This window comes from Hemitrygon akajei, chromosome 11 (genome assembly GCF_048418815.1).
Source record: "Hemitrygon akajei chromosome 11, sHemAka1.3, whole genome shotgun sequence".
Lineage (NCBI taxonomy): Eukaryota > Metazoa > Chordata > Chondrichthyes > Myliobatiformes > Dasyatidae > Hemitrygon > Hemitrygon akajei.
The window spans coordinates 91,482,176-91,505,257 of record NC_133134.1 but is presented as its reverse complement, the minus strand read 5'-3'; the positions used below and the strand labels follow the sequence as shown (position 1 = coordinate 91,505,257).

Below are 23,082 nucleotides of genomic sequence, written 5' to 3'. Positions count from 1 at the left end.
TAAAGATTGTGGAGTAGAATTCAGAGGCACACAGTTCCTGGCCAATAGTGGTTCCCACTCCACCTGAAGTACTTGGACAACAGCTCCCACTATGGAACATAGCAGACCAATGGCTCCCACTCCCCGATGAAGAGCCATGGAATACCGTGGGCAACGGCTCCCACTCCAGATGGGATACATACAGCCAGAAGATAACCAATGACTCTTAATGAGATGGAAGCCAAACATTAATTAGAAAATGTTGTATTTTTACTGTTGACACTATCAAGTAACAAAAGCCAGTCAGCCCTCACAATTACTCAGTTTTGAATGTACCAGGAACAGTACAAAATCAACTAACTTCCCTCTGAATGGTTGAAGGTGTACTAACAGTGTGACTGTGCACCTTAAGAGAACTGTGGCCCTTACAAACTTGAAGTAGAAGGTGCAATTAACAGCTGACATAAATTAGTAAAGATCCAGATGACCTTACCATACTGCAAGCAGAAGAGAGAAAATAGGAAATCAAGATTCCCTCTTGGCATTATGGCTGCTGGGGCCACTTCTTACTAAAGGTACTTGATCATAGGGTTAAATATTGCCACTTTCCACACACCTTGTGTCACTTCAGTAGAGAGCCAATACTTGGAAGATGAGCTATGCAATTCTCCACAATAGAGAACTAGAACCCAATAGCAATTGTAATGTTTACAACTCAGAGAGAAGGGTGATAATATCTTATCACACCAGCTCCTCACACCGTGCATTTCCCTCATTTCATTACAACGATGAAGTGATAGTGTAACCATAATTTCAAGCTGAGCATAAGAAATATACTTTATCGTATCAGCAACCTCCAAACCGTGTCCAACAACAAGTGCTCTAACACGAGACTAAAGCAAAACATGCCACAACTCTAGTTACTCAGACTAGCATCATGGTTCAGTTACCACTACTCATGTAGAACCAGCAGCAAACAGAAAATTAAGTCCTCTACTCTGGAGTCATTTTCCATTTAACCACCAACTATGGTTTTACTTGTAGAGTCGAAATGGTGTGATGCTCCCTCCTAGTTAACCCGTTTACACAAGCTCCACCAGCCATTCAGTGTATGGTTTGAATTTTACTGTGTCCAAAGAAGACTTCATACCCAAGTTCATTGCTAGACCCATTGACTAGTTCACATCAACAGTACAGTTAAGGACAAGCCTCCAAAGAGTAAAAGACCAAAGCATATCTGCAAGCAGTACACACAACCATGTGGACAGGACATTACTTCCAGTTCCATAACCATTTTAACTGCTAGGACCTCCAGTTTAATGTGATATTTCATAACTACAGGAAATAAAACTGAGTTTTCTTGTCAGGTGTCCATTTGTTTTATTAGGAACTGTTGTCACAGTGGTAAGACAGGCCACTGGAAATTCTCAGCCAGTCAGGCAGGTTCTGTGGGGCGAGAAATAGGTCGACATTTCTCAGCAAGAACCCTTTGTCAGAACTGGAAAAGAAAAACAAGTATGCTTTCTGATGCTGTGGGGGGAGGGGTGAAGAGAACAAAGGCAATGGCTGTGACAGGGTGGAGACAGAAATTGTCAAAGTAACTAACATAAAATCCAGCAGTCAGAAATAGAAGAGGAAAGAGACAAAAGACCAAGCTGAAAGATCTAGCAAAAAGGCTGACTGCTTAAAATCGTTAGTGTTGTGGCCCATGAGCAGTGACAAACTCATTAGATGTGTTACTGTGCCTTGACCCTACATTGAATGGTTGCAAAAAACAGACATCCTGTGCAGTGTTTTGAAGCACTGAATTACTTTGATGATTGAATAATAATTTGGGAAGTGTGGAGGATGTGAATGTCACAGATAAACAGTCCCTGGCTCATCTCACCTACGCTTTTCTCAAATCCATTTCCACATCACTGTCAACTCATTGACAGAAGAACACAAGCTTCGAACTTTACAGGCACAAAATTCAACCTTCACCATGCTCAACTGCAGCCCTCACAGTAAGCTTCCAGAGAGGTCCCTTGGAACAAAAGGGTTTGCCTCTCACATCCTACAAATTGCCTGTCCACAAAGGCCAACACCATCGACTGCATTCACCACTACACCAATGAGCATCAGGCCAACTGAGGAAAACCAAGTTGATGCCTCCAACCCAGCCCATGAACATGATTGCTCAGTGATCTGGTTCTCCTGTAATAGGCCAATGACCCCAAGCACACTCAGCCAGCTCATTCACACACACACACAACATCCAGTGCTAACAGACATTGCATTTTTTGTTCTGTCAGAGGAAGAGCTTCCCTAAAGGGACCACAAAAAGGATTTAAGGATGTGGTCAAAGGATTGAGAAAAAAATAACACACCCATAACATCCCAAAAAGGACCACAAGCATTCAGGGTGCTGCTGAGAATGCACATCAATTCTTTGGGATTCCACTGAAGCTCAGTGCATGCAGAGGATAAGAGGAATCACCTCTCAAACCACCCACCTGAGCATCTCGCTCTTCATCTATGGAGAGTTCAAGGGAGCCGACATACAGTGACTATAAAGTATTCTCTTCCCTTGGAAGTTTTTGTTTATTTTACAACATTGAACCACAGTAAATTAATTAGGTTTGTTCGACACTGATCAAAAGAATAAGACAAGGTGAAGACAGATCTCTACAAAGTAATCCACATTAATTACAAATGCAACACGCAAAAAAAAATTGATTGTATTAAGTATTCACTACCTTCAAGTCAATATTTAGTAGATGTACCTTTGGCAGTAATTACAGCCTTGAGTCTGTGTGGATAGGTCTCCATCAGCTTTGCACATCCAGACACTACAACTTTTCCCCCATTCTTCTTTACAGAACTGCTCAAGCTCTGTAAGATTGCATGGGGATTGTGAGTAAACAGCCCCTTTCAAGTCCACCACAAATTCCCAATTGGATTGCAGTCTGGACTCTGACTTGACCCCTCCAAGACAATAACTTTGTTTTTAAAGCCATTCCTGTATAGCTTTCGCTTTATGCTTGGGGTCATTGCCTTCTCCCAAGTTGCAGTTCGCATCAGATTTTCCTCCAGGATTTTCCTATATTTTGCTGCATTCATTTTACCCTCTATCTTCATAAGCATTCTAGGGCCTGCTGCAAAGTGTTTAGTCTGATGGCCAAAAAGCTCCATTTTGTTATCATCAGACCATAGAACCTTCTTCCAGCTGACTTCAGAGTCTCCCACTTGCCTTCTGCCAAACTTTAGTTGAGATTTCATGAGTTTCTTCCCCCTGGCAGCATTCTGTTCACCACTCTCCCATAAAGCTGCAACTGGTGAAGCACTTGGGCAACAGTTACTGTATGTGTAATCTCTCTCATCTCAGCCACTGAAGCTTGCAACTCCTCCAGAGTTGTCATAGGTCTTTTGGTGGCCTCCGTCACTATTCCTCTGCTTGCATGGTCACTCAGTTTTTGAGAATGGCCTGTGCCATATTCTTTCCATTTCTTGATGATTTACTTAATTGTACCCCAAGAGATATTCAGTGACTTGGAAATTTTCCTGTATTCATCTCTTGACTTGTGCTTTCAATAACCTTTTCCACAGAGTTGCTTGGAGTGTTCTTTTGTCTTCAGGGTGTAGTTTTTGCCACTGACTTCTAGCAGTTGGACCTTCCAGATACAGGGCTATTTTTACTGCAATCAATTGAAACATCTTGATTGCACACAGGTGATTTCCATTTAACTAATCATGTGATTTCTAAAACCAATTGCCTGCACCTGTGATGATTTGGTGTGTCATATTAAAGGGGGTGAATACTTATGCAATCAATATTTTGTGTTTTATATTTGTAAATTTGTGTTTTATAATTGTAAATTTGTTGTTTTAAGCCATTCCTGTATAGCTTTGGCTTTATGCTTGGGGTCACTGCCTTGCTGGAAAACAAATCTTCTCCCAAGTTGCAGTTCCTGATCCTTTGACATGAAAGAATCTTTCTCTGTTGATCAGCGTCAAAAAAACCCAAATGAAATCCACTGATTCAATGTTGTAAAACAATAAAACATGAAAACTTCCAGGGGGGAGGGGGTGGTATACTATATGTCTTATAGACCATCTCGCCCCACAAACTGGAACTGTCATGTTATCCTCAATGCCAAGGGACTGTAAGTAGAGAACAGACACACAGAAGCCCCTCTTTCACTCCATGTGGCTGAGGGTGAAACTTTGTGATACATTTGAACTAATACCAAAACTGCATTCCAAGCATCAGGTGGATTTAAGGTTGCATAATTAGAGCATGATTTTAATATTTGTCTCAATGGCTGGAGGAAAACATTATTTAGCAGCCACTCCATGGTGCTGAATTATACTGCCCTCACTCCTCCAGTCCCAGTAGCACATACTCAGCCCCGGCACCTTACACATTCACTGTTCAGTTGTGTGCTATTCTGCTGGGTCATGCTATGTGAACCACTGTCCCCTGCCAAACCTCTCCCATTAAGGGACAGCCCATGGCAGTGTTGAGTAGTACAGGGCGAGTTGAAGTGTGGCCCTCAGTGACTGGGACTGACAGCTCCTGCTGCATGTTGCAAGCAGCTCTATCCTAACATTGCCTAAATTTCCACTTGATGGGCAAGATTGAAGCACACGTCCCCATCTCTGTCCGTCTGTCTCCCCCAACCAGTGATTTGTCTATGGTTATCACAAGCAAAACATTCCTTTAAACTGCAGTGTCAAAATTATCTTGCATGCAATTTCAAAACACCTGACAGGTGACTTCATCTGAATAAGAAACAAGTTGTTTCAGATAACCAAGGTGTAGGAATCTCAATGTCAGGAGCAACATTGTTTAACTTTTTTTTAAATCCAAGGAAATAAAGGATTTCTCTCCATGGTTCATAAAATCGGAGATTCAAAGGATTACACTTTCAAAGAGCTTCATGTTCCAAGACTCATGGAAATGCATCATTCAGCCTAACACATCCATATTAATCCCATGTTCATGGCATTTGTCCCATGGCCTTCCATGCCCTGGAGATACAAGTGTTTGGCCAGACACTTATTGCATACCATCAGTAACTCAGCTTCTAACACTCTTCCCTGCAGTGTTTTCCAGGTGCTCATCCCTCCAAATCTCTAAACTGTTATCCTAAATTTATGGCTCCAGTTATTTATGTCTGATATAGGGAAAGGTTTCCTTCAGTTTATACTATCTATACTACTGATAATTTATGTACCTTGACCGTGTCTTTTATAACCACCTGTATTCCAGGGAAGACAGGTCCAGACCCATTTAAGATAGACCTGGTTCATATTACCTCTCAAACTTCTGGACCAGTGGCCAATGTGTGACTATTTTGAAGATCTTACTGATGTTCATGTAAACCTCATCAATACACTGCTGCCTTATCAAAATATTCATTCAGATTGGTCAGACAGAAAGTGCCCCTGACACAAGCCTACTGCCCATCTATGATCAGTCCCTGCTTTTCCATGTCACTGGCAATACTGCCCCTAAGAATGTTTTACCTGACACTGATATTAAGCCAACTGCTTTTCCTTGCAGCCTCTCTTGAAAAGAGGACATTTTCTGTCCTCTCATATAATATCTCACTTGTGGCCAGTGGTAGCCTCTTCCCCTGCCTCCTATAGCAGCCTGGGATAAATCTCATTCAGCTCTGGGAATTTACCTTCTTTACCAAGTAAACTCAGCCTTTGTTCCTTGGAGTGGCAGAGGATGAGAGGTGACCTGATAGAGGTGTATAAAACGATGAGAGGCATTGATCTTGTGAATAGTCAGAGGCTTTTTCCCAGGGCTGAAATGGCTGCCACAAGAGGACACAGGCTTAAGGTGCTGGGGAGTAGGTATAGAGGAGATGTCAGGGATAATTTTTTTTTACTCAGAGAGCGGTGAATGCGTGGAATGGGCTGCCGGCAACAGTGGTGGAGGCAGATACAATAGGGTCTTTTAAGACAACACGAGTGAATCTGCAGATGCTGGAAATAAATAAAAACACAAAATGCTGGCAGAACTCAGCAGGCCAGACAGCATCTATGGGAGGAGGTAGTGATGACATTTCGGGCCGAAACCCTTCATCAGGAGTGAAGGGTTTCCTGATGAAGGGTTTTGGTCCGAAACGTCATCACTACCTCCTCCCATAGATGCTGTCTGGCCTGCTGAGTTCTGCCAGCATTTTGTGTTTTTATAGGGTCTTTTAAGAGACTTTTGGATAGGTACATGGAGCTTAGAAAAATAGAGGGCTATGGGTAAGCCTAGTAATTTCTAAGGTAGGGACATATTTGGCACAACTTCGTGGGCCAAAGGGCCTGTATTGTTCTGTAAGTTTTCTATGTTTCTACGTTTCTATAAAGAAAGTAGCCAGAGCAGTGTTTCTATTCTTAAGAAATATTGCAAAGGTATGACCATTACTATGATATAATGATTGTGGAAAACTAATTCATACCTTTATATCAAATAGACTAGATTATTGCAATGCATTTTCCAAAGCAATCTATTAACAAACCTCAACTCATTCAGAACAGCACGGAAACATATCACACCCATCTTAGAGCCCTGCACTAGAATTTCACCTGCCCCTTCACTAAATATTTTTCCTTTGTGAATGTCCAAGTATTCACTCAGGACTATGCCTATACCTTATGGCTGCACTGTTGTCTCTAACTGGCCCTACTTTTCCCCTGATTATTTTGTCTTAATATAAACTATACTTTAACCCTCACTGCCAATGATATTATCGTGACCCTGCTTTACCATTCTAATTTAAGCATCTCCCTGCATGTGTTTTTCCTATAAATACTCTAGACAGACCGCCCCCATCTTTCATTCCCTACCTTTTCTCTTTTTCATACACTCAATATACCTTGAGATCTAAGGCTCCCTGTACTTTGTATTGTGGTAATTAATAGGTTACTCTTTTGCCACTCAGTTAGCCATTCGTACTTGGGAGAAGTGCACATACTGTATAAGCAGAGTTATCAATAATGTTAAGTTGAATATCCTGCATGCTGGCATCTAGGTGTGCTCTGCACTAACCCTGAATATCAAACGCACAAGTGTAAATATCCAACTGTAAAAGATGCACTGTCTCTATTCCACAAGGAGTCCGTCCAGCATAAGTGAAATGCCATCATGGAATAGAGTTGGCAATTATAAAGTGGTTGATCGTCGATGAATTGATGCTACAGACCAAGTGAGATCCCCAACAAGAAAAAAATTATTGTAAGACAGTTCTCATTTGCATTTATTTATTTTCTACTTAATAAAGCACCTCGCCTCCCCACCAAGATATTTGATTTCTCTAAACCAGGCTCTTATGCTTTGAGAGATTTAGGGTTGCAATCAGTCTCAGTCAGACTTCAGAAGAGCATGAAGCACATTGATATACTGCATGGAGGACAAAGCAGATGACGTCATGGGTGGATTAGGTTTGACAGATGCTCACAGAAATTACAAAAATAGTGCAGGACAAATATTTCACAGGAGAGTGAAATGTGAGATATGAGAGGGTAAAGTTCAATTCCAGAGAACGGGAGCCAGATGAAAGTGTAAATAACTTCATCACAGCATTGTCTGCCCTGTGAGACAACTGTGCTTATGGAAACCTGAGAGATGAGTTCATTAGAGATAAGATTGTTGTCGGGTTACTAGACATCAAATTGTCAGAGACAGGTGGAGGCAAATCTCGCACTGGAGAAAGCTATTACTAAAGCTTTCCAAGAGCTTTACCAAGCAAAACACAAGCAAAACCAAGAGCAGGTAAATATCCAACTGCAGAAGATGTACCAAGTCTCTATTCCACAAGGAGCTCTGTCCAGCAAAAGCGAAATGCCACCATGGAATAGAGTTGGCCATTATAAAAGTCAGTGTCACTCAAACACAGTTCTTCAAGAGGTCAAAGACGACCAGGATTCAGACGAAGAAAACTTTCCTTAATGCTTTAGATTCAAGTAGCAAGGCTGGTGTACTATAGTTCAGTTGCAAAATGAGGCAGATACATTCAAAATTAACACTGGGGCAGATGTCACAGCCATCCCCGGATGTCTGTTCACAAAACTGGTGAAAACAGATATTACACTAAACCCAACAAAGAAAGTGCTCATGAGACCAGGGAAACACAAGCTCAGTGTGAAAGGGATATGCATTACTTCTACCTGTAAAAAATGAAAAAAGTTAAAAGAGGATCGCTATGTTGTTCAAAATCTCTTATCACTACTGGGACAACATGCCATTGAGAAGCTGAACCTCATTGCAAGGTTGGAGTCACTAAACATTGTTCAGTGGCAGGAGAAGTACGCGGAGTTGCTCATAGGCCTGAGGGTACTGAAAGAAGAGTACCTTATCCAACTGAAGCCAGGAGTGACACACTACTCTCCGACCACAGTGAGGTGTATACCAGTCCCATTGATGAACAAAGTCAAAGATTAACTTAAGAGAATACAGGCGATTGACCTCATAACTAGAGTGAATGAACCTACTGATTGGTGTGCTGCCATTGTTCCTGCTCCCAGGCCAGATGGCACAGTATCTGTGTTGATTTAACAAAATTGAGTAATACAGTGAGGTTGGAGAAGTTTATTCTACCCTCTGTTGCAAACACATTGAGTATACTGGGTAGAGCAAAGTTCTTCACCAAATTAGATCCAAACAGTGTTCTAACTCCTTAGAGTTCTAACTTTTGGCATCTCATCAGCCCCTGAAATCTTTCAGATGAGGATGAACCAAATATTGCAGGGAATGGAAGAAGTAGTCTGCCACATAGACGATATAGTCATCTTGGAAGGCTAGATGAGGAACATGACAAAAGAGTGGAAGCTGCCTTGAAGAAGCTTAAACAGTCTAGAATCACCCAGAACAAAAAGAAATGAGAACTTGTAAAGTTCTTAGGCCACCAACTATCCTCAGAGGGAGTGCAGCCAGATTCAGACAAACTGGCAGGAGTTCATGGACAAGCTACAAATGTATCAGAGATCCACAATTTCCTTGGCATGGTAAACCAACTGGGAAAATTCATTCCCAATTTGGCAGAGAAAACAAAGCCACAATGTGACCTCCTCTCTCAGAGAAAAGTTTGGACCTGGGATGCACCACAGGAGAAGTCATTCCCATTCTTTGATCCAAAAGCAACCAAGATCTCAGCAGAGGCCTCTTCCTTTGGCCTATAGGAAAACTGCAGTGGTGTTGGAAACTGATGGCATATGCATCAAGAGCACTGGCTCCTACCGAACGGCATTATGCCCAAATCAAAAAGGAGATGCTGGCTCTCGTGTGGTCTTGTGAATGCTGCAGCTGTTACCTGATAGGCACTGAATTCCTACTTGCAACAGTCCACAAGACACATGTCAACCTCCTCAGCTTGAAACACTTGGATGACTTACCTCCACATCTGCAAAGATTCAGAATTAAGCTTATGTGATACTGTTCTGACAATGGACATGTCTGGGCAAATCTTTCACAACACCAGACACTCTGTCGAGAATGCCATCCAAAAGTGATTGGATAGAAGCCAACTCCATCCTCATGGAAGACACCAACATCTACATAGCTCAGAAAGTATTCTTGCATCAGAGTAAACTGGATGAAATTCAGAGTTGAAAAAGGACCAAATCTGCAGCAAGGTCATGCAATACTATAACAGACAGACAGACTTTATTGATCCTGAGGGAAATTGGGTTTCGTTACAGCCACACCAACCAAGAATAGTGTAGAAATATAGCAATATAAAACCATAAATAATTAAATAATAATGTTATTCATGCCAAGTGGAAATAAGTCCAGGACCAGCCTATTGGCTCAGGGTGTCTGACACTCCGAGGGAGGAGTTGTAAAGCTTGATGGCCACAGGTATGAATGACTTCCTATGATGCTCAGTGTTACATCTCGGTGGAATGAGTCTCTGGCTGAATGTACTCCTGTGCCTAACCATGGCATGCAACTTGGACAGCATCCTCTTTTCAGACACGACCGTCAGAGTCCAGTTCCACCCCAATGACATCATTGGCCTTACGAATCAGTTTGTTGATTCTGTTGGTGTCTGCTACCCTCAGCCTGCTGCCCCAGCACACAACAGCAAACATGATAGCACTGGCCACCACAGACTCGTAGAACATCCTCAGTATCGTCCAGCAGATGTTAAAGGACCTCAGTCTCCTCAGGAAGTAGAGACGGCTCTGACCCTTCCTGTAGACAGCCTCAGTGTTCTTTGACCAGTCCAGTTTATTGTCATTTCATCTCCCCAGGTATGTGTAATCTTCCACCATGGATAGCCAGCTAATCTAAAGAGAGTTCACGAATTCAGACCTTATTGGCTTGAAAGAGACACACTAACCATTCTTAATAATTTGCTGCCAAAGGGCTCCTGCTTCTATGCACGCCAAAACCATCAGTCAAATCCACCAAGAACATCGAGGCATCAAAAAAAAGTGTCACCCAAGAGCAAGACAATCTGTGTGGTGGCTTGGTCTGAGCACACAGCGTGGATTATGTAAAGCAATGTGAAGCATGCAGGAAACTGTTGAACCACTCCATCCCAAAGAATTCCCAGGCTTTCCAAGCAGGCACAGACATTTGAGCTGAAAAGAAACATCTTCTCACTATGAATTACTAGGGGTGTCCAAGCTTCTCCACATCCTCAGCCACAGTTATACAGAACCCGAAAGTTGAATTCACTTGCTAAGGAATGCTAGACACACTTGTGTCGGACAATGGTCCACAATTCAGCTGGTCTGAATTCAAAGCCTTTGCTAGGGACTACGAGTTCAAACACCAGACAAGCAGCCCACAGTAGCCACAGGCTACTTCCTGAGGAGACTGAAGTGCTTTGGAGTATGCAGGCCTCTCCTTCACATGTTCCACCAGTCTGCTGTCACCAGTACAATCTTCTATCGTTGGTGTGCTGAGTGATGGCATCAACATGGGTGATGCCAACAGGCTCAATAAACTGATAAGGCTGGCTAGCTGTTACAGGAGTCAATCTGGACACACTGGAGACTGTGGTAGGATAAAGGACCCTAAGGAAAGTCCTGGCAATTCTGGACAATGTTTCTCAACCTCTGCATGCCACCTTGGCTGAACAGAGGAGCACTTTTAGTAACAGACTAAGACAACTGTGCTGCTCCAAAGAGCGCTATATGAGATCATTCTTACCCTTGGTCATTAGGCTCTCTGAGTCAACCTATAGCCAGGGAAGTGACAACCCCCCCTCCTGTTAGATTGTTTGTGGCAACTTATTTTTTTATTCTTGCTACTTCTCTTCTAATATTTATATCAGTGCACTTGTAATGCTACTGTGACACTAATTTCCTTTGGGATCAATAAAGTATCTATCTAATGGAGAAGTGGAAAGAACCGTGAAAACTGTTAAGAGCCTCCTACTGAAGGCAAAAGATCCCTACAAAGCACTGCCAGCTTATTGCTCCACACCTGTTTAAGAGTCTCCACCTGCTCAACACTTCCAGGAAGTATACCAGATCGGACTGTTTATCTGTCCCACGAAAGATATAATCCATAGTCTAATAGCTTAGGGAAAATTACTAAAGAGGCAGAATAATCCTCTCACTTTGCCACTCCCACATGGGAGGAGTTCAAATACTGTACAAGCAGAGTTATCAATAAAGTTGAGTTCAATATCCTGCATGGTGTGTATGGTCTTGGTGTGTTCTGCATTTTCCCTCAGTATCAAACAACACTTGGCACCCTTACAGGAACATGTTGGTCATGAACTCTGTTTCCTTTCGCCGTCCTAAATACTTCACATTGCCTGCAAGCAGATGCTCACAGTCTAACTTTGCCAGGTCCTGATTTATTTTCATGAAGTTGGCCTTCCTCCAGTTTAAGATTATTATTCCTGGTCCAGGCAGTGTTTCAACACAAACTGTTAACCTTCCACAGATGATGCCTTACCAGTGAGTTTCCCCCAGCATCATTTGTTACATTCTATGTCATGCTCAGTTTCCAAGAGAAAAGCTTTCCTGCTGTCCCCTCACCACAAGCCTACCATCATAGCCAATGGTAGTTTCAAAGATAATGGCCTGATCCTCCAGCTTTGCTGTGGAGCTATTAAACCACTTCCATCACTTCCATGGTATTAGAACTGCTCAAATAGCAGTCACATCACAACAGATAGAGATAAGAAAGGCAGTCTGTTCCATCTGACATCATTTCATGGGATCACTACAACATCCCAAGTGGTATTCCCAGACAGTTAGTCTTGGAGAAGTCACCTCTTGGACGGCATTGTGAAATCCTGTAAGCAATAGAAGAGTCTGGGTTTTCAACTAGACCAATGCCTACCACCTGAATTCACAGGAATACCTCATGCAGAAGAGGGAGGACACTTGGAGTAACAAGCCCAGTTATAAACCTAGTACACAAACAATATACAGAGCATTATGTGCAGAATAATACCCCTAACCTTTTCCATCAGGTTTAACTTCCAAGAGAAGAACTTTGGTTTACTTGTTCAGTTATATAATAAAATTAGACCACTGCTCTACTCTCTATACCCATGACTTTGTACAGCTCAAATACCAGCTATAAATTTGCTGATGATACAACCATTGTTGGTAGAACCTCAGATGGTGACGAGAGGGTGTACAGGAACAAGATGTGCCAACTAGTGGAGTGGTGTCGCAGCAACAACATGACGCAACTTCAGTAAGACGAAAGAGCTGATTGTGGACTTCAAGAAGAGCAAGACAAAGAAACACATACCAATCCTCATAGAGGGATCAGAAGTGGAGGGAGTGAGCAGTTTCAAGTTCCTGGGTGCCAAGATCTCTGAGGACCTAACATGGTCCCAACATATTGATGCAGTTATAAAGAAGGCAAGACAGCGACTATACTTCATTAGGAGTTTGAAGAGATTTGGCATGTCAACAAAAACACTTAAAAACTTCTATAAGTGTACCGTGGAGAGCATTCTGACAGGCTGCATCACTGTCTGGTTTTGGGGGGGGGGGGGGGGGAGAAAAGGTGTGTGCTACTGCACAGGACCAAAAAAAGCTGCAGACTGTTGTAAATTTAGTCAGCTCCATCTTGGATACTAGCCTACAAATTATGCAGGACATCTTCAAAGAGTGGTGTCTCAGAAAGGCACTGTCCATTATTAAGGGCCCCCAGCTCCCAGGGCATGCCCTTTTCTCACTGTTACCATCAGGTAGGAGGTACAGAAGCCTGAAGGCTCGCATTCAGCGATTCAGAAACAGCTTCTTCCCGCCATCCGATTCCTAAAAAGACATTAAACCTGTGATCACTACCTCACTTTAAAAAAAAATGCATTATTTCTGCTTTTGCATGATATTTCATCTATTCAATATGTGTATACTGTAACTGATTTATTATTTTCTTTCTTCATGAGTTGGAGAAGATCCTGAGAGGCAGGCTTTATGAACAATTGGAGTGGTATAACATGATTAGGAATAGGAACCTTAGAAGGTTGGCATCATTCAATGTCTGTAGTGAGATGCTGAAGATGTTCTATAGGTCAGTTGTGGAGAGCGCCCTCTTCTTTGTGGTGGCGTGTTGGGGAGGCAGCATTAAGAAGAGGGACGCCTCACGTCTTAATAAGCTGGTAAGGAAGGCGGGCTCTGTCGTGGGCAAAGTACTGGAGAGTATAACATCGGTAGCTGAGCGAAGGGCGCTGAGTAGGCTACGGTCAATTATGGAAAACCCTGAACATCCTCTACATAGCACCATCCAGAGACAGAGAAGCAGTTTCAGCGACAGGTTGCTATCAATGCAATGCTCCTCAGACAGGATGAAGAGGTCAATACTCCCCAATGCCATTAGGCTTTACAATTCAACCGCCAGGAGTAAGATATGTTAAAGTGCCGGGGTTGATTGTATTAATGTATTTAAGTAAACTACTTAAGAACTTTTTAAAAGCTATTATTAATGGTTTTTGAGAGAGTGATTTAGATGCATATCATATTTTTACTGAGTTAAGTATTGTATGTAATTAGTTTTGCTACAACAAGTGTATGGGACATTGGAAAAAATGTTGAATTTCCCCATGGGGATGAATAAAGTATCTATCTATCTAGTCAGTGTGGCTTTGTCAAGGACGAGTCATGCCTTACGAGCTTGATTGAATTTTTTGAGGATGCGACTAAACACATTGATGAAGGAAGACCAATAGATGTAGTGTATATAGATTTCAGCAAGACATTAGTTAAGGTACCCCATGGAAGGCTTATTGAGAAAGTAAGGAGGCATGGGATCCAAGGGGACATTGCTCTGCGGATCCAGAACTGGCTTGCCCACTGAAAGCAAAGAGTGGTTGTAGACAGGTCATATTCTGCATGAAGGTCAGTCACCAGTGGAGTGCCTCAGCGATCTGTTCTGGCAGCCTTACTCTTTGTGATTTTTATAAATGACCTGGATGAGGAAGTGGAGGGATGGGTTAGTAAGTTTGCTGATGACACAAAGGTTGGGGGTGTTGTGGATAGTGTAGAGGGGTGTCAGAGATTGCAGCGGGACATTTTAAAGGATGCAAAACTGGGCTGAGAAGTGGCAGGTTGAGTTCAACCCAGATAGGTGTGAGGTGGTTCATTTTGGTAGGTCAAATATGATGGCAGAATATAGTATTAATGGTAAGACTCTTGGCAGTATGGAGGATCAGAGGGATCTTGGGGTCCAAGTCCATAGGACACTCAAAGCAGCTGCGCAGGTTGACTCTGTGGTTAAGAAAGCATACGGTGTATTGGCCTTCATCAATCGTGGAATTGAATTTAAGAGCCAAGAGGTAATGTTGCAGCTATATAGGACCCTGGTCACACCCCACTTTGAGTACTGTGCTCAGTTCTACAAGGATGTTGCCCTGGATTGGGGAGCATGCCTTATGAAAACAGGTCGAGTGAATTCGGCCTTTTCTCCTTGGAGCGATGGAGGATGAGAGGTGATCTGATAGAGGTGTATAAAATGATGAGAGGCATTGATCATGTGGATAGTCAGAGGCTTTTTCCCAGGGCTGAAATGGCTGCCACAAGAGGGCACAGGTTTAAGATGCTTGGGAGCAGGTACAGTGGAGATGTCAGGGGTATTTTTTTTGTTATTTACACACACGCACACACACAGAGTGGTGAGTGCGTGGAGTGGGCTGCTGGCAACGGTGGTGGAGGCGGATATGATAGGGTTTTTTAAGAGACTTTTGGATAGGCACATGGAGCTTAGAAAAATAGAGGGCTATAGGTAAGCCTAGTAATTTCTAAGGTAAAGTATTGTGCTCTAGGTTTTCTATGTTTCTCTATTATGTATTGCATTGAACTGTTGCTGCCAAGTTAACAAACTTCACAACACATGCTGCTGATATTAAACCCAATTCTGATTCTGAAAATTAACCTTAAGTCTCCCACAGCCACTTAGAACTCAGAAGTAGATTGAAAGTTTAGGGAAACAAGCCTCATCTCAAAACTATTTATACTCATGCAACACTGAGGGAGTACGGCACAGCCATCCTTTGGATATACTGGTAAAAAGTAGAGTTTTGTGTCTGAAGATCTGTTGAAAAATAAATACATGCAGTCTTGATCAATTTGACCATGTAACAGAGGCTATTTACATTCCTGCTGTTTGCATTACCACATGTTGCTGAAGGAAAATGGCTGCCAAGTGTATCTATTAATCACTGTACCAGAAAATCTCCTCATTAATACAAATGATGTGACAATCAGCTTTATTAAAGCAAAATATTAATGCCTAGGTAACAACACTTACTTTAGGACTTTGTGATTCAAAAAGCTGGAGTAAATCATTCTATCATAAATGAGTGTAACCACTATATTGTATCAGCCTCCACTCAAACAAGTTCCACGTTTTTCTCATGTTGAAGACCATAAGACGAGCACAATTATGACATCCAGTCCATCGAGTATTCACCATTATTCCAACATAGTTGATTTATTGTCCCGCTCAAACTGTTCTCCAATATTCTCACTTAACATTTGGCACCTAAGAACCGACCAACCTCCACTTTCAATACACCAACTAACTTGGCCTCCACAGACATCTGTGGCAAAAAAATTCTACAGATTCGCCACCATTTGGCTAAAGAAATTCTTCCACTCTGATCTAAAGTTTTGAAGCTGTGCCCTCTGGTCCAAGAATCCCCCACTATTGGAAACATCCTCAGTGTCCGCTAATCTAAGCCTTTCAGTAATGGATAGGTTTTAATGCAATCCACCATACTTCTAAGCTCCAGCAAGTACAGACCCAGAGCCATCAAATGCTCCTTTTGTGTTAATCTTTCTATTCCCAAGATCTTTTTTGTAAACCTCCTCAGGGTGCTCTCCAATCCCAGCACATCCTTTCTTATACAAAGGGCCCAAAACAGCTCACAATACTTCAAGTGCTGTCTGACATAGGCCTTAAAGAGTCACAGCATTACATCCTTGCTTTTATATTCTAGTTCTCTTGCCTCCCTAACTGCAGATTCAACCTGCAAGTTCATCTTTAGGGAATCCTGGACCAGAGCTCCCAAGTCCCTTTGCAACTCCGATTTCTGAATTCAATCCCCATCTGGAAAATAGCCAATGCCTTTATTCACTCTATGAAAATGCATGACCATACACTCCACTACACTATTTCATCTACTACCTCTTTCCCAATCTACGGCCTTCTGCAGACTCCCTGCCTCCTCAACACTACATGCCACTGCACCCATCTTAGTATAATCTGCAAATTTGACCACAAAGCCATTAACTCCGTGATCCAGATCATTTGACACATAAGCGGTACCAACTTGTATTCCTGCAGAACACCACTAGCTAACCAGGAAAGGTCCCCTTTATTTCCACCCTTTGCCCCCTGCCAATCAATCTTATGTCCATGCAGATATTCTTCCTGTAACACCTCTCATCTTGTTTAGCAGCCTCATATGCAGCACCTTGGAGTCATAGAGCACATCAGACAAACAAGCTCTTGGGCCCATCTAATCCATGCCACACTATTCTGTCTAGTCTCATCGATCTGCCACTGCCTTCTTACCCCTCCCATCAGCATAGTTATCGAAACTCTTAGATGAAACTCGAAACTCATTGAACCAACATCCACCAATTCTGCTAGCAGCTCATTCCACACTCTCGCTACCCGCTTAGTACCCCACAATGTACCCTTAAACATTTCAACTTTCACTTTTAACCCATGACCTCTAGTTTTAGTCTCACCCAATTCAGTGGAAAAAGCTTGCTTGCATTTACATCATTTTGTATGTCAGCAAATCTCCCCTCATTCTCCAACACTCCAGGAAATAAAGTCTTAAGATATTCAATATTACCCCACAAGTAGGTCCTCAAGTCCCAACAACATCATTGTAAATTTCCTCTGTACCCTTTCAATCTCATTGATCTTTCCTGTATGCTGATGGCCAGAATTGCACACAATATTCCAAATGAGGCCCCACCAATGTCTTGTACAACTTCAACATAACATCCCAACTCCTGCATTCTATACTTTGAACAATGAAGTTAAATGTGCCAAAAGCTCTCTTAATGATCCTATCTACCTGCAACACACTTCCAAAGAATTATGGATCTGGATTCCCAGATCCCTGTTCTACTGCACTCCTCAGTGTCCTACCATTCACTGTACAAGTCCTACCTTGGTTTGTCCTCCCAAAGTGCAACATTTCACACTTGTCTGCAATAAATTCCATCTGCCATTTTTCCAATACATTTTACTAAATGTTCCAGATCCCAGTGCAAGCTTTCATAAAGTTCCTTGCCCCCAATCTTTGTGTCATACATAAATATGCTGATCCAGCTTTCCACATTATAATCCAGATCATTGACATAGATGACAAACAACAAAGGACCCAGCACCAATCCTTGTGGCACACCACTAACTCTAGTCATACAGCAACAATCTACCACCAATCTCTGGCTTGTCCATTTCAATTTACCACCTCGTCCTGAATGCCAAGTGACAGAACCTTTTTTGGCAAAGCTCCCATGGGGGACTTTATAAAGGGCCTTGCTAAATTACTGTAGATAACAACTACTGTTTTTCATTCATTTTTTCTGTTAGCTTTTTCAAGAAACTCAATAAGATTAGTTAGAGAAGACCTACCACGCACAAAGCCACATTGACTACCCCTAATCAGTCACTGTCTATCCAAATACTTGATATATCCAGTCCCTTAGAATAGTTTCCAATAACTTCCCCAAAACTGATGTCAAATTTGCCTGTCTCAGTTTATTCTTAGAGCCTTTCTTAAACAACGGAACAACATTATTCGCCACCTCTCCTGTGCCTACCTTGTGCCTTTACAGCTCCCTTTACTTGAATGTAATACAGACACATCTGGTTTCAGCTTCTCTCTTAACCGCAGAGGGCAAATTCATCATATGCTCACTGCCCTTTTCCTTAAGGCTCACTAATCAAAACTGAAACATTACACAACACCCAATCCAGAAATGCCTTCTTGTCTAGTAGGCTTGACAATTAGTTGCTCTAAAAGACATTTCATAGACATTCTACAAACTCCTCTCAAGATCCAGCAACAAGCTGATTTAGCCAATCTACATATATATTGAAATCCCCATGACCATCACAACAATGCCTTTTTTTTAACATGCCTTTTCTATTTTCTATTGTAACTTTTATTCCACATCCTGGCTACTGTTCGGAAGCCTGTATACGATTCCCATCAGGGAGTTTATACACTTGCAGTTTTTTTAACTCTACCCACAAGGATCCTACATTTACCGATCCTATGTCACCCCTTTCTAAGGATTTGATTTAATTTTTTTTTAACTAACAGAAGCATCCCACCCCTCTGCCCACATATCTGTCGTTTTGATACAATGTTAATCCTTGGATGTTAAACTCCCAACCATGAGCTTCTTTTATCCATGACTTAGTGATGCACACATACCTGCCAATTTCTAACTGTGCTACAAGATCATTTACTTTATTTTGTGTCCTGCTTACATTCAAACATAACATCTTCACTCCCGCATTTAACACCCTTTCCAATTTGGTCTCTGTTACTGGACATTAAATGTGTACACTTTCTTTTTCTCTATTCTGGCGACTTCAATAATCTCAAACAAGAGAAAATCTACAGATGCTGGAAATCCAAGCAACACACACAAAATGCTGGAGGAACTCAGCAGGCCAGGCAGCATTTATGGAAAGAACAGGTCCTGATTAAGGGTCTCGGCCCGAAACATCAATTGTTTACTTTTTCCCATTGATACTGCCTGGCCTGCCGAGTTCCTCCAGCATTGAGTGTGTTATTTCCATTATCTCTCTTGTATTCACTCCCTTCTACTTTATCCCTACTTTCTCAAGCACCGCATCCCCCCTACTACTCAGCCCTGGTCATGCTATTCTCCAGGACCCCAGTCCAGCATGGTTCTGGTAGAGCCTGTCCCATCTGAACAGCACCCTCCTTTTCCAATACGTGTGCCAATGTCCCACAAATTCAAGCCCATTTCTACTGTATACATTTTTGAGCCACACATTTTGCTCCAACATCTTATTCATCTGATTTGCACACAGTTCAAGTTGCAATCCAGAGATTACTACCTTTGCAGAGATCCTGCATTTTAATTTAGTCCCCATCTTCTCAAATTTCCTCAGCAGAACCCCTTTCTTTGTTCTTCCTACATTATTGGTAACCATATGTATGACAGCAGGATCTTTACTTCACCCTCCCCACTCCAAATCAGATGAGACATCCCAAACCCAAACACCAGCCAGACATGGCCTCTGGGACTCTCAATGCTTGGGACAGAGAAATGCTTGTAATACTCTCACTATACTATCCCCAGATATCTCCTTTCTCCCTCTTGAAGGGCATTCTCGATGTGCCAGGCATAAACTGGATCATCAAGATCATAATCTGACTTTTATTAAACCAGCCAGTTCAACCCATGCAGTTCCACTGCTACACTATTCAGTAGAAAACCAGACAAGTCAAAGGGCAGCACCAGACAGACTGTTCAGAGGCCCCACACTGACCAGAGCAGCAAGAATTAGTATGGAGAATTTAACAACCCACAAGCTTATTTAATGGTCATCTTTCCCCAAGAGAGGAAACTGGCTCTCCTCCTGTATGGTATGTATGGGTCCTAGCACCAGCTTCAGTCTGAGTGATTCCAGAATGTGCACAAAGGATTGCAAAACGTGTGAATGAGCTGCAGAGATTATCCCAAAATACCCGGGATCCTCCACGTTGCTCTGATGCGTGTGGGTTCTTGCTCTTGGCGTACATCCAAGAACACCTTGGTACTCTCCCCATGCCCCTTTACTCTCTCACTTCTTCACAGGAATTAATGTGCATCCCTTTCTGCTAGCCTCAGGAATGTGGCTATAAATATTTTCACTTGTTATACAAAATGGGCATCCAACACTATAAACCAGGAGACATGGTGGCCTTGATGTGGGAAACACAGTAATCACTATCACCGAACAGCACAACATGCCCCCACAGATGAAAATCCAAGCCCTGTCCCGATATCCTTCCAGCAGTGAAGCTCAAAAGCAGCAAACCCTTGGCTACTTGCCAAACAGGTGTTTATAATGTACTTTGAAAGAGGACAATGTAAAAACAAGATGTGTTTCCACACATTATGACTGGCAGATAATTACATTTTGACATACTCTTTGTTGAAGATGAATCTCTTAAGTAAATCCCCTAAAAACTGTGTCACTTACTGTGCAACATCAACTCATTCTGTAATTCTTCACAAAATATCTAGAATTGTACAGTGAGAATATAAATTGCATTTTACTTTAAGGTTTTAAAAGGAATTAAAATGTCAATATTTTATAAACAAAGACACTCCCCATCTGTTCACACTGAGTTTGTGAATCACATACAAACATAGAACACGGTGAAGCCACTCACTCACAGTCAGAACAGATGGAGAAATCTCAATTTTCAAACCTTTAACAGGTCTGAACTTAGAAGAGTTTATTTGGTGTGACTCCTCCTGTCAGAGAGGAATTTTCATCATCCCTGGAATGTTCCAGTTAAATAAATTACCAGGGAGAAACACCACTCCCAGTATCCCAGAAATAACACAGCGAGCCCAAAAGCCATTGGGTTCATCTTCCAGACATCAGCTGATGACAGACTCTGCCCGAGTGCCAAAGAATTGATCAGCAATCAACTTGCTTCCTGACCCTCTGGTCGTTGCCAGCCATAACAACCTAAATGGGACGGTCATGCCAAATTCTAAAGCGGAGTCCATTACCTTGAAATTCAGCTTAGTAGGAATTTAAGTCGTCTAAATTGTGTTTTCAAGCTTCAGCACAACACAAATCTGCCTAAAGATCCTTCTGCAAACACCCCACAGGAAATGGAGACCGTGTCTCAAAGGCGCCTCCATTTCTCTTCCTTTCACTTCAACTGGGGTAGACCACTTGGTGTTGCAAACACTCACACAATATATTTCTAAGTCATTGGCTACAGGTAACGCCATCCCTAATGCAACCAGCTTCACTCCCTTTCCCTTTATACTCTGTATCCACTGACAAAGGGCGAATTTCACCATGAGCTGAGCCATTCTTATCGGTGGAAACCCGCCTCTTCCTGAACCACATTTACACGCAAGATCTGCGTGATGGTAGACAGCGAACTATTTCTTTGAGTGAAGACGGTGGTCCTTCCCAACATTACTCCATAAGACAGGTCTAGGACTGACCCACGCTGTCTGAAAAATCACGTTTATTTTTGAATGTATCCGGGAGCAGGTGTGGTCCGCAGTGAACCCAGCGCTGCTGATAAGCGATGGGTTTAAAGCAGCCACTCGCTCCTAAACGCACTCGCTTCGCTATCATTCTGAAACAAGATTTCAGGGCCGTCAGCCTGAAAGATCCTTCTTTGATATGCCAGATAGGAAACGATTTCTTTTCTTTTTAAGTTTCCGTTTGAAAACAGGAAAGGGTGGGGTTAATGAATACATTCCGGTAAAATCTTCACCAAAACATCGCTAAGGGGAGAAACGGCGGGCGGCGTGATTTGCAGCCTCAGTAAAACTGACAATAATAAACATTTTTTTAAAAAAGTGAGGGGCGGTTAGTCAGAGAAAAGCAGGTGAGAAGGAGCTAGGCGACGCCAGACAGGGGTCGCCGGAGGGAGTTTACAAACTCTGAGACAGTGCTATCGGATCGAAGGTGCGATGGGGGGGGGGGGGGGTGCAGGGTGCTGGGATTTCCTTCCCGGTGGCGGTTAAGTGGGAGCGCCACCTGTATGGAGACAAACAAACCCAGATGATCCCCAACCGTCACTCTCTACCACATGCGCCACCTTCTCCGGTGAGGGGAGGGGGCAAGTCCGGGTGCGGACAGAGGGTATCCCCGCGCTCGGTGGTGACAGACGCATTAGCCCGGGTGCGTGCGGAGGAAACAGCGCCGGACAGTACTGAAGCCGTGGGAACGCCCACCTTGACACTGGAATCCCTGCTTGCCGAATCCCCTGTGGAAGGAAGAGAGAGAGAGGGGGGTTAACGCTAGGGAGAGAGAACGAAGAGAGGGAAAGGATAGAGGAGAAGGTAGGGTAGAGCGGCGCTCACCAGATGAAGTCTGTGCAGTGGCTGCAGAACGTGGGCTGCTTGAAGAAGCGGGCGATGAACTTGTGGTCCTTCACCTCGTGCACGTTCTTCTGCCTCAGGGCGCCCTTACGGGCGAAGCGAACCATGTTCTCTTCGCCCTCCATCGCCGGCTGCGTCGTGTCCACCATCTATCCGCCACTAGGAGCTATTGCTGTGGCCACAAACCCACCGACTGGCAAAGAGGTAACGGGGCTGCTCTGCACGTCAGCTCGCTCCTCCCTCCACCCGAGAGTACTTGCTCCGCCCCTCGCTCCTCCCTTCCCGGCGTATCCTCACCTATTCCCTCCTCCCGGGGCTGGTCGCTCTTCCACTCCCCCTCTGGGGATGGCCCCTCCTTTCTCCCACGGTAGTGCCCTCTCTCTCTACCAGCATGCCAGCAATTGCCTCTGCCCTGCCCCGGGACCAAAGTCACTTCCCCAACCCCCAGATCGATGAGCGACCGTCACCAATTTCCACTCACCCAACACAAATGTTCACAAATTCTCCCTTATCCAATGCTGCCTGACCACTGAAACTTTCCTTCCTCCAACACCTGCCTTTTGT

General features: G+C 43.2%; 1 protein-coding gene across 2 annotated transcripts in view; it reads right to left on the bottom strand.

Annotated features, from left to right (window-relative positions):
• Positions 1-22,773, bottom strand: part of LOC140735836 (protein kinase C beta type) — a 372,385-nt gene extending 349,612 nt beyond the window's left edge. Inside the window, exons 1-2 of one of the 2 annotated variants that reach the window (XM_073061348.1) lie at positions 22,501-22,773; positions 22,372-22,403 (exon numbers count right to left, since the gene is read on the bottom strand). In XM_073061348.1, coding sequence (XP_072917449.1) covers positions 22,372-22,403; positions 22,501-22,667 — 199 coding nt within the window. In that variant the 5' untranslated portion in view covers positions 22,668-22,773. The remainder of the gene's footprint in view (positions 1-22,371; positions 22,404-22,500) is intronic. The other variant, XM_073061347.1, reaches the window with a different exon arrangement.
• Positions 22,774-23,082: the final 309 nt, after the last annotated feature.